General features: G+C 36.1%; 1 protein-coding gene across 2 annotated transcripts in view; it reads left to right on the top strand.

Moving 5' to 3' along the window:
- The first annotated feature begins 166 nt into the window (after positions 1-166).
- LOC307171211 (serine protease inhibitor Kazal-type 1-like) overlaps positions 167-12,876 on the top strand; it is a 36,573-nt gene continuing 23,863 nt past the window's right edge. The window contains exons 1-4 of one of the 2 annotated variants that reach the window (XM_079892704.1): positions 167-245; positions 631-656; positions 734-840; positions 950-1,139. In XM_079892704.1, coding sequence (XP_079748830.1) covers positions 206-245; positions 631-656; positions 734-840; positions 950-1,025 — 249 coding nt within the window. In that variant the 5' untranslated portion in view covers positions 167-205 and the 3' untranslated portion in view covers positions 1,026-1,139. Of the gene's footprint in view, positions 246-630; positions 657-733; positions 841-949; positions 1,140-12,876 lie in introns of those variants that run through there. The other variant, XM_079892702.1, reaches the window with a different exon arrangement.

The following is a 12,876-nucleotide window of genomic DNA, read 5'->3' as shown; positions in this document are numbered from 1 at the left end:
AAGCAGTTCAAACTAAAGGTGTTGAGTAAACCTCTGTGTGTGTGTGTGTGTGTGTGTGTGTGTGTGTGTGTGTGTGTGTGTGTGTGTGTGTGTGTGTGTGTGTGTGATGAATCGGTGGGATGGACATATACAGTATTGATATAAATAGGGAAATCATTTTATCACTGATCATATCGTCAGTGAGTTGACTCTCAGGTTGTGAATAATGTTTGCACGAGGAATCATCGTCCTTCTCTGCGTCCTAGGTGAGTAATATAATGATTTAATTTACAAAACAACTGATGTTAGGATGTTGATAATTTGCCACATGAGGACCTGCGATGCACACTAGTACAGTCTAATTTAGCTCATAATGAACAGTTTGATTGTTTAGTTTGCACATTCTTTAGAGTCTTAATTCACCATTGCTAAAGTAAGACAAATGACAGACATTTTTAAGTGTGATTTAAGTATAGTTCACATAAACAAAAGACCAAAGTTCTGTTTTTGTAAAAAAAAAAAAAAAAAACTTAGACCATATTGACTTTCATTGTATGGGACAAAAAAGAAGTTAGCATGTCTGTTATTTGATTTCCTCTTGCCATATCATGATAAACTTTAATCCTTGTTTTTCCTTCTTCACACAAACAGTGGCCATATCTGATGGAGAAAGAGAGGTGAGTAAATAAAGCCTGTAGAATTGCTTTCCTACAGGTGCAAATAACTCAATTTTTTTTTCTTTTTATGTGACAAGCCTGATTGCAAGGACGATTCTGACGAATGCACAAAGGAGTATTCACCCGTGTGTGGATCCGATGACATAACATACGGCAATGAATGCATGCTGTGTGCTGCCGTCAAGTGAGTTTAAAAATGCATGTATTTTAAAATAAAGTACTGTAGGTTTAAAACAGTTTAGAGTTGGTCACTTTCAAACTTTAATCTTCAATTTAATCTCTCTCTTTTTTAGGGAAACAGACACTGAAATCTTAGTCCAGAAGGAAGGCCCATGTGAGCCAGAGAATGAAGATCCGGAGGAGGAGTAACACAGGATGGCACCATGATTCAGCTTGATAGACCTTTAGTCAGCTACTCATGTCTCATTCATTATGACCTGAATGTGTAATGGTTTAATCCATAAATAAATGTTGCATATTAAAGCTGTTCTGTTTTCTCCCTAAAATCTTGGAAAGACACAATAAAATAGGTGAATATTGTAAGGAGGTACCCAAACCATATCAAGAGCAGAATATCATAAATGGTCTGGGTTTTTTTTTTTTTTTTTTTACTCCTGTTAGATTATTTGTCAGGTAGACTATCTGCATCCTCAAAGCTTTCAGTTAGAAACCGAGACTGTGTAATACCATAACAATCAATTTTATTAAAGAAGGGTCATATTTATACACAAGATAAAGCAGATTCATCCACGATGGCCAGGCCATCCAATCATATACTCAAGATCAACCTCTGCCTTGTAGGGCATATTAAGAAATATAACAAGAGTTATCAAGATGTTCAAATGTATGTGCGTTGAGTGTATAAGTGTGTCCAAGGACTAGTTCTTGTTTTGTTTGAGTCTATGATGTGCAGATAACTTAACGGAAAAAAGTTAATATTCCATTCCATTCCATTTCAAGTGCGTTCCATTCGACCATAAGTGCCCTGTGAAGTGTAGAAATGATAGTATTAAAGGGTTAGTTCACCCAAAAATGAAAATTCTGTCAGTAATTACTCACTCTCATGTTGTTCCAACCCCGTAAGACCTTCGTTCATCTTTGGAACACAAATTAAGATATTTTTTATTAAATCTGAGAGCTGGATCACTCCTCCATAGGCTTCTAAGTGATTGAAACTTGCTGGCCCAGAAAAGTTATTAAAGAGATCGTTAATATAGTCCAAGTGACTACAGTGGCTCAATCTTAAGTTTATCAAGTGACGAGAATACTTTTTGTGCGCAAAAAACAACAAAAATAACGACTTTATTCCACTATTCATTTCCTTCTCTCTGGGCCTCTAGTTGGTTCACGTAGTGTTTTTGCGTAGCGCTTCTGTGTTGTACTACACGCATCACACACATGACCAGCGTCGGCCAATAGTGAGCCTACATGGTGACGTGCAACACAGACGCGCTGCGCTAAAACACTACGTGAACTCACTCGAGGCCCAGAGAGAAGGAAATGAATAGTGGAATAAAGTCGTTATTTTTGTTTGTTTTTTTGCGCACAAAAAGTATTCTCGTCGCTTGATAAACTTAAGATTGAGCCACTGTAGTCACTTGGACTATATTAACGATCTCTTTAATAACTTTTCTGGGCCAGCAAGTTTCAATCACTTAGAAGCCTATGGAGGAGAGATCCAGCTCTCAGATTTAATCAAAAATATCTTAATTTGTGTTCCAAAGATGAACGAAGGTCTTACGGGGTTGGAACAACATGAGGGTGAGTAATTACTGACAGAATTTTCATTTTTGGGTGAACTAACCCTTTAATATATTATTTAATGAAAATACAAATTACAAAATACTCCAAAGTAATTAAATGCGTATTTCAAATACATGTAATTAATATACTGGCCATAACCATCTAAAGTGATGTTTCAATCTGAAGGGAGTGAACAAGACCCGTGTGAAGGCCCTGCAAACAGCTCAGGGAATACGGGAACATCCATACATCACTTCACAGGAACTGGAGAGGAAAACTTACCCACCAATCATTGCACATCTCTCCAATACTTATAAGTTTTAACATAATAAAGGTGGTGAAAATGACGAGGCTTAGATGTTATTATTGATTTTTATTAGTTTATTTAAAAAGCATTTTTCAATACTGAAGCCACTTTTTAAAAACTCTTCATACAGTCTGCATTAGCAACATGAATCTTGGCCAAACAGTTCATCTCACCTCCAAAACTCACTCAGACCAACAAAACACTTCATATAAACTCACCTAAAGGATTATTAGGAACACCTGTTCCAATTTCTCATTAATGCAATTATCTAATCAACCAATCACATGGCAGTTGCTTCAATGCATTTAGTGGTGTGGTCCTGATCAAGACAATCTCCTAAACTCCAAACTGAATGTCAGAATGGGAAAGAAAGGTGATTTAAGCAATTTTGAGCGTGGCATGGTTGTTGGTGCCAGACGGGCCGGTCTGAGTATTTCACAATCTGCTCAGTTACTGGGATTTTCACGCACAACCATTTCTAGGGTTTACAAAGAATGGTGTGAAAAGGGAAAAACATCCAGTATGCGGCAGTCCTGTGGGTGAAAATGGCTTGTTGATGCTAGAGGTCAGAGGTGAATGGGCCGACTGATTCAAGCTGATAGAAGAGCAACTTTGACTGAAATAACCACTCGTTACAACTGAGGTATGCAGCAAAGCATTTGTGAAGCCACAACACGCACAACCTTGAGGCGGATGGGCTACAACAGCAGAAGACCCCACTGGGTACCACTCATCTCCACTACAAATAGGAAAAAGAGGCTACAATTTGCACAAGCTCACCAAAATTGGACAGTTGAAGACTGGAAAAATGTTGCCTGGTCTGATGAGTCTCGATTTCTGTTGAGACGTTCAGATGGTGAGTCAGAATTTGGCATAAACAGAATGAGAACATGGATCCATCATACCTTGTTACCACTGTGCAGGCTGGTGGTGGTGGTGTAATGGTGTGGGGGATGTTTTCTTGGCACACTTTAGGCCCCTTAGTGCCAATTGGGCATCGTTTAAATGCCACGGCCTACCTGAGCATTGTTTCTGACCATGTCCATCCCTTTATGACCACCATGTACCCATCCTCTGATGGCTACTTCCAGCAGGATAATGCACCATGTCACAAAGCTTGAATCATTTCAAATTGGTTTCTTGAACATGACAATGAGTTCACTGTACTAAAATGGCCCCCACAGTCACCAGATCTCAACCCAATAGAGCATCTTTGGGATGTGGTGGAACGGGAGCTTCGTGCCCTGGATGTGCATCCCACAAATCTCCATCAACTGCAAGATGCCATCCTAACAATATGGGCCAACATTTCTAAAGAATGCTTTCAGCACCTTGTTGAATCAATGCCACGTAGAATTAAGGCAGTTCTGGAGGCGAAAGGGGGTCCAACACAGTCTTAGTATGGTGTTCCTAATCATCCTTTAGGTGAGTGTATGTCTCAAAATTACGGTGACGCATTGCTGCCACATAAATATTATTTTTTCCCCTCAATTATGTCGTAATAACGAGATCTTATGTCGTTTTAACGACATCTTTTCTCGTAATAACGAGATCTTATGTCGTTAAAACGACATCTTTTTCTCGTAATAACGAGATCTTATGTTGTTAAAACTACATCTTTTTCTCGTAATAACGAGATCTTATGTCGTTAAAACGACATCTTTTTCTCGTAATAACGAGATGTTATGTCGTTAAAACGACATTTTTTTTGCCCTTATAAGGACATGTGTAGTCATGTACAAAATATGCATTTATCCACATAAAATTGACGCCTTTATCACACGTTCAAAAAGCTTAAGCAAATAGTAGCAGCCCCCAATCATGCAAAATTAATCAATAAGGCCCTTTTTTGAAAATATATTTTAAATAGGCCTATAAGTTTTTTTTATATATATAATATATTATATATAAGATTTATTTTTGTTAACATGCTATATCTTCATTCATTACCTAGAGATATAATTAACCAAAAAGTAGTCAAAACACATCTAACAGAAAATTTTACAACATTGTGTTCTTATTTTGTTTAATTAATGAAATGTCAATCTTCGTCTTTATAACAGAAGATACAATACAATACAAAAATCTTCTAGATACAGCCTACAATCTTCACGGATTGTCACCTTATAAACAGTCCTTTGTGTAGTGGAATAAGCAATGAAATATATAAATATATGATTAGTATCTTAATTTAAATTGTATTTTATTATTTTATTAGTTCATTAATTATGCTAACTCAACTAATTAAATGTGAAGAGCTGGATAATTACTAATGAAATAATGTCAGATATTAAATGTAGGCTATTGATTAGAGTTGCCATAGACTAAAGGATTTTTCTAGACTAGTAGTCATTCATTTAAGCAATTAGGACTAATCGCACGTTTATATTTAATGCTGGTTTGCATGTACGCTATATTCCGCGCTCAAGCGCATGCATAAAACTTGCCGCAAAGCGCCGGCAAAAGTATGCTAATGATATGATAAATGTATCTGAAAAAAATAAAAAAAATAACGAAGCATTTTAATTGTTTATTAATGAACTAGTCTTTTCTAAATCAGTGTAGGCTGCCTGCATACATATCTCCATACATCTCCGCTGTAATGTATGAGCCTTTCATACGGACAGGATTAATCAGATGGTATACCGTATATGCTTTCGATTGGATTTTTTTTTCGTTGGTGGACATTTTTTTGTATAAACTTTATAGTTATATTTCTCATGTCTGTGACATGAGACATGAGACAAAGATGTCTATTGTTTTCCAGTTCATTTTTGAGGCGCGCTCCAATTCACAGAGATCATGAAAGCGCGCCCTGTTCGTTTTCTTTTATTTTACAAAAGCACACCGTTTTCTTGTTGTTGTGAGTTTACACAAATAAAAGTAGTTGCGACTGATGTATTATTATTTTCTGTATGACCAGAAATGGAGTATTTTAAGTTGTTTCCACTGTTGATGGGAAAATGCGAGTGATGGCACTGGCGCCTCCATCCATGTCATAGTGCGCGCTCCACACTCCGCACAAACACTATTATGCGCTTCATAATAGCAAACATTTATCTAGGTTAATGTTAGAGCGAGCGGCCATGCCAGACGGATATTGCGCCAGTTTGAAAAGGGCGGCTGAAACACTTAGCCTATAGTACAGATAAACGCCCAACGCTGGTGTTTTTCTTTAAACAAATTCGTTTAGGCTTTAAAAAAAATATTGTTTATGGGCTAATTAATGCCACAATAATTTGTTCATTTTATTGGCTACATGTATTTTTCATTTTTGCTTTGCATTGAATGGGCCTACCATTGAATATTTGCATTGAATGCATTGAATATTTGCTGTGCACCGCAATGCCATCCTCCCATAGAAAGACACGTTAAGAGCCACCTATTTTCTTTATAATAAAGGGTTTCTATGGAAGGACAACATATTCTTTATCACTGAAGCTTTTTCTTTATTATAGGCCTAAGGGTGTATTATTCCATTAAAAAAGGACTGTTTATAAGGTGACAATCCGTTATACATCTTGAAGATTTTTGTATTGTAGCCTATTGTATCTTCTGTTATAAAGACGAAGATTGACATTTCGTTAATTAAACAAAATAAGAACACTGTTGTAAAAAAATAAACAACTTAGGCTATGTTCTGTTAGATGTGTTTTGACTACTTTTTGTTTAATTATATCTCTATGTAATGAAGATGAAGATACAAATACATCTTATTAGGCCTATATAATATATCATATTAAAAAAAAAACATATAAAATATAAAAAAGCCTATATAAAATATATTTTCAAAAAAGGGCCTCATTGATTTAGCATGATTGGGGGCTGCAACTATGCTTAAGCTTTTTGAACGTGTGATAAAGGCGTCAATTTTATGTGGATAAAGGCATATTTTGTACATGACTACACATGTCCTTATAAGGGCAAAAAAAGATGTCGTTTTAACGACATAACATCTCGTTATTACGAGAAAAAGATGTCGTTTTAACGACATAAGATCTCGTTATTACGAGAAAAAGATGTCGTTTTAACGACATAAGATCTCGTTATTACGAGAAAAGATGTCGTTTTAACGACATAAGATCTCGTTATTACGAGAAAAGATGTTAAAACGACATAAGATCTCGTTATTACGACATAACTGGGGGGAAAAAATAATATGTATGTGGCAGCAATGCGTCACCGTACAAAATAAGCTTGTTCCACCATAACACTGACAATACATAACACTAAAAAACACTAACAACAGGCAGAAATGCATAAATGATGAACTTATCTTTAAAGTTTGAATGGTTTCTCACATAAATCAGTATTTATTTTGTTATGTCCGTGTCAGAATGCAGCTGTGTTGGTTCTGTTGTTGTTTCTGCGGTCTCGTCTTCCTCCTTTAGGATTGGTCCTGGACGTAATGCAAGGCTGTTGGTTGTTGGACTAGAGAAGAGACCCGGACTGTAAATTCCTCTGGATGAAGCTCTCTGTCTCTTTCATTGCTCTTGACTGACTGTTGCTGTGCTGTGTGATAGATGGTGATTTCTGTGCTCTTCTTTGTGTTTAACTGAGTGCTGTTACACACTTTTGACACAGTTTGCCCATTATGTGAAAACATCAGTGTCCCGTTGATCATATCTGTATTCCTTCTTAATTATTTGAGAATCCGAGGGGGGAGAAGCTTTTGTAGGCCTAAAGTCCATAACTTTTTCTCCTGTTTATTGGTTAAATAAGGAGATATGTCATTGTATGTTGTTTCTTTTATTTGGTTTGTAGGGAAGTTAGTTTTTTGTGTGTGAAAGTTAGTTTCTGTTTGTTTATTGTTTTGGCATTAGCTCACCCCTGAAAATTTTGCTGCCAAATATTTTTTTGTTGTCGTTTCTTTTCTTTTTTCCTTTTTTTTTTTTTTTTTTGTTAAAATTGAAAGAATATTGCTATGAAAATAAACCAAAGAACACAAAAAGAAAAATGGGTAACTATTGTTTTGTCATTTATGTTACAGCCTGATCTAGACCAGGGACCGCAACACATTTTAGGATGATAAAAAATTAGATCTTTCATTTTACTGACTGTGTATTACAGCATAAAGAAAGATATTATTTTTTTCCAATATCTTTACAAATAGGAATTTATTTGTCAAAAATAAAAAGACAACGATTCCTGAAGAAATAATAATTACAACAAAAAAGCATCAGCAACATGTATAGAATAATCAGGTATGTGCAGGACTGGAGTCCCAGCTGTGTCAGATTTTGAAACACCTTAAGGTGCAGCTTGGACACATCTTCAGTGAAGGACCCAGGGTCATAGGGTGTTTCGGGTCTTTGATCTTCAGACACCCTCACCTGGGCGACCCAACCGGGGTTGATCAGGCCCCAGTTTGTGTCCACCCTTACGAAAAAGAAGCTTATTCAAGTGTGATATTAGTATACTTCTTTTAAACTAAAAAATAAGAAAGTATACTTTCAGTCTACTTTTTATATACTTCTCAGAAATATACTTCATGTACTTCTCAGAAATATACTTAAAATTCCTCTTAAGTATACTTGACTTATACTGACAGAAAAGTCTAAGTCTATTTGGCCAATACTTGTTGATCGAGATATACTTAAAAGTATAATTAAGTATTCTAAGTATTCTTGGCTTGTACTTGTGTTTACTATTTTGATTGAGTAGCTTATTAAATACTTTTTTAAAAAACATAATATTACACATCGTCTTATAAACTAACATGTTCAGCTCTATATAGTAACAAACTTTCGGGTGGAATAGCTTATAGAGTAAATAAAATAAGCATGGAAAATAAGTTTATTCAAGTGTTCTATTAGTATACTTCTTTTCAACTAAAAAGAAGAAAGCATACTTTCAGTCTACATTTTATATACTTCTCAAAAATATACTTAATTAAACTTAAGTGTACTTGACTTTAACTGAGAGAAAAGTCCAAGTATATTTGGCCTATGCTTGTACTCAATCTTTTGATCGAGTAAATCAAACTTAAAATTTAAAAGTACACTTGGCTTGTAGTTGTGTTAACTCTTTTGATCGAGTAGCCTATTTAATATACTATTTTAACATTGTTTTTCATATACAGTCTTATGAAACTTTGTTTGAAAATATTGATTAAAATATTGATATAAAACAAATGTTTCTAATTCTGCGTATCTGAATTTTTGTGTAGGCTAGTCCACTGGAGTACATAGGAATTTACTTTAATTCAACTTTTCCCCCCCATTGACTGAATTTTCCAGCTATCCATGTTTTCACTGGTATACGGTAGGATGCGCTATGACACATCTTCTAGTACAGAATCTCCGGATCAAAACACAGGAGAAGAAGCTGAAACAAGTGATAGAAGATTGCTCACTCAAATGTAAAATAACGTGGTCATCAAACATTAAACAGCTTGTAAATCAAAACTGCTTAATGTTTCCAAATGTAACGAAGTATATGCCTAACCCATGAAGAGAAAACGACTGAAGCTTTGGGGTGACTCGATTTACTCCATCTGTGTTTGATCATCGTTCTGAATCTGATCAAGGCATAGTCTTTGACAAAAATGAGATTTTCTCAACTATTTTGTTTAAAATGTTGCCTTTCTTTATGAAACTTACCAACATTCAAGTGTTGATACAAAGGATGTATGAAGCTAATAAAATGTTTTTAAAATTAAAGTAGAGTTAAAGGTATTTTTCAAGTATAAAAAATAACATTTGAACATAGTAGTATAGGGGCCTACTGCAACTGCAAAAATTGTATATAAATAGTAAACTATAAGTATGATGTTAAGTTCACTTAAAGGACAAGTTCGGTATTTTACACTTAAAGCCCTGTTTACAGATCGTTTCTGATGAAATAGAACGGTTGAGATAAAAATGTGGACACATGCTGCTGTCCCGAGAATTTTAGGTTTATTTCGCTTCTCCCCCCCACCTACACAATGGCAGCCTATGGGCACTGGAACAATCCTTCCTAAAACGCATTAAACTTTCGATTACAAAGACGTGAAACTCACCGAGTGGTCAGGGGTGTTCACTGATATGCTCACACAAAAATCGCTGCAAAAGATGCTTTCCAACAGGTTTTATCGTAGTTTTTGTCTCCTCCATTGACTTGAATTGGACGAGCTGTGTGCGGTACGGTATTACTCCGCCGCTTCTTCTTCTGCTTCTTCTGTGTATTCAATGAAATGCCAGTGGTTTGCTTGTAATTGGCAAAGGTGCATTATCGCCACCAACTGGGCTGGAGTGTTTATTATTCAAGCTCTCAACGGAAGAATCTACGGGTGTGAGACGTTTGGAAAAATAGGTCCACCGTTTTACAACGAATGGTAAAACACCTGTTGGAAAGCATCTTTTTCAGCGATTTTTTTGTGAGCATATCAGTGAACACCCCTGACCACTCGGTGAGTTTCACGTCTTTGTAAACGAAAGTTTAATGCGTTTTATGAAGGATTGTTCCAGTGCCCATAGGCTGCCATTGTGTAGGTGGGGGGGAAAGCGAAATAAACCTAAAATTCTCGGGACAGCAGCATCTGTCCACATTTTTATCTCAACCGTTCTATTTCATCAGAAACGATCTGTAAACAGGGCTTTAAGTGTAAAATACCGAACTTGTCCTTTAAAGAAAACTTGTAGTATAAAACTACTAAACTAGTAGTTTACTGAGAGTACACTAAAAGAGCAAAAATAATATATAAATGGTAAACTATAAGTATGATGTTAAGTTCACTTAAAGAAAACTAGTAGTTTACTGAGAGTACATTAAAAGAAAACTTGTAGTATAAAACTACTAAACTAGTAGTTTACTGAGAGTACACTTCAAAGTTGCTACAAGTATTAAAATAGTAAACTACTAGTATACTCATAAGTTCACTTGCAGTACTAATGAGAAACATAATTATGAACTAATTGTGCACTTAAAGTTTACTACTGTTACACTTATAGAACACTTAAACATATACTTTTATATACTTCAAGTGGGCCAATTTGGTCCCAAGCGGTATTAAAATAGTAGCCTACACTTAGAAGTTTACTACTAGTACATGTTGACATTAGTATACTTACTACATAAAGTATACTTAAAAATATACTTGAAAATTACTCAAGTATAATTCATGACATGAACTTGAAGTGGTAGTGGAGCTTACTGTCCCCTGGGAGGACAGGATGGAGGAGGCTTACGAAAGGAAGAAGGCCAAATATCTTGAGCTGGTTGAGGCATGCAGAGGGAGGGGATGGAGGACCCGCTGTGAGCCAATAGAAGTCGGCTGCAGGGGCTTTCTAAGTCAATCTGCATCGGGCATTCAGGCTCCTTGGCATCAGAGGGTTGCGTGAAAGAAGAGCCACTAAAAACATCAGTGAGGCCGCCGAAAAAGCCTCAAGGTGGTTGTGGATCAAAAGGGGAGAAGTATGGAGTAGCACGCTGCTTGCCCTTACGAAAAAAAAGTACACTTCAAGTTCATTTTATGAAATATACTTGAGTAATGTTCAAGTATATTTTTAAGTATACTTTATGTAGTAAGTATACTAATGTCAATATGTACTAGTAGTAAACTTGTAAGTGTACTATTTTAATACCGCTTGGGACTAAATTGGCCCACTTGAAGTATATAAAAGTATATGTTTAAGTGTACTATAACTGTAACAGTAGTAAACTTTAAGTGCACAACTAGTTCATAATTATGTTTCTCATTTGTACTGCAAGTGAACTTATGAGTATACTAGTAGTTTAATATTTTAATACTTGTAGCAACTTTGAAGTATACTCTCAGAAAACTACTGGTTTAGTAGTTTTATACTACAAGTTTTCTTTTAATGTACTCTCAGTAAACTACTAGTTTTCTTTAAGTGAACTTAACATCATACTTATAGTTTACTATTTATATACATTTTTTGCAGTTGCAGTAGGCCCCTATACTACTATTTTCAAATGTTATTTTTTATACTTGAAAAATACCTTTAACTCTACTTTAATTTTATAAACATTTTATTAGCTTCATGCACCCTTTTTTATAAACACTTGAATGTTGGTAAGTTTCATAAAGAAAGGCAACATTTTAAAGGGGGGGGGGGTGAAATGCTCATTTTCACTCAATCTCCTGTTAATCTTGAGTACCTATAGAGTAGTATTGCATCCTTCATATCTCCAAAACGTCTTTAGTTTTATTATATTTATAAGTTAAAGATTGGCTGTACCGAGTCTTTCCGGAAAAAACCGAGCGGCTGGGGGCGGGCCGTGTGGGCGGTGTGCTATAGCTGTGCTAACTGATCTAACAACAACACAGAGAGACATTTGAAGTAGTTTACTCACCGTGACTGCTCGATCCTTAAGCATTAGACGATCTGCAAATAAGTCGATCTGGGCTTTGTTTATAAAACAATCATCGTCGAAATGCAGGGAACAAAGAGTCGTGCACAACCTCCGTTGATGCTTCGAAAAAACAAACTCCATCCACGGGTCCCTTAACGCTGGGTTCTTTGGGAATCTGTGCAGGGTTGTCTTGCCCTGCCAACCAAAAACCCACTTCTTTGGTGACATTGACTTCCCTAAAGCCGAGCAGAGCGCTTTGAGGTAACGTACTGCTTTCGCTCTCTTCTCTCTCTGGTCTGCGAGTGCGCGCGCGGCCGCGGAGAAGTGCCCTTAGGACCCATATAAGGAAATTCCGCTCTATCTTACGTAAGACAGAGCCATACTCGAAAAAAACTTTCCGAAACTTGTGACAAACCGGAAGGAGTATTTTTGGAACAAAAATACTCCTTCAAACGTACAACTTAACTTTTGAAACTTTGTCCATGTTTAGCATGGGAATCCAACTCTTTAACAGTGTAAAAAACTCAGTATGCATGAAACAGCAATTCACCCCCCCCTTTAAACAAAATAGTTGAGGAAATCACATTTTTGTCAAAGACTATGCCTTGATCAGATTCAGAACGATGATCAAACAGAGATGGAGTAGATCGAGTCCAACACCCCTAAAGCTTCAGTCGTTTTCTCTTCATGGGTTAGGCATATACTTCATTACATTTGGAAACATTAAGCAGTTTTGATTTACAAGCTGTTTAATGTTTGATGATCACGTTATTTTACATTTGAGTGAGCAATCTTCTATAACTTGTTTCAGCTTCTTCTTCTCTTGTGTTTTGATCCGGAGATTCTGTACTAGAAGATGTGTTATAGCGC

This window comes from Squalius cephalus (genome assembly GCF_949319135.1).
Source record: "Squalius cephalus genome assembly, chromosome: 14".
NCBI classification, from domain to species: domain Eukaryota; kingdom Metazoa; phylum Chordata; class Actinopteri; order Cypriniformes; family Leuciscidae; genus Squalius; species Squalius cephalus.
This window is presented reverse-complemented; position numbering and strand designations above follow the sequence as displayed.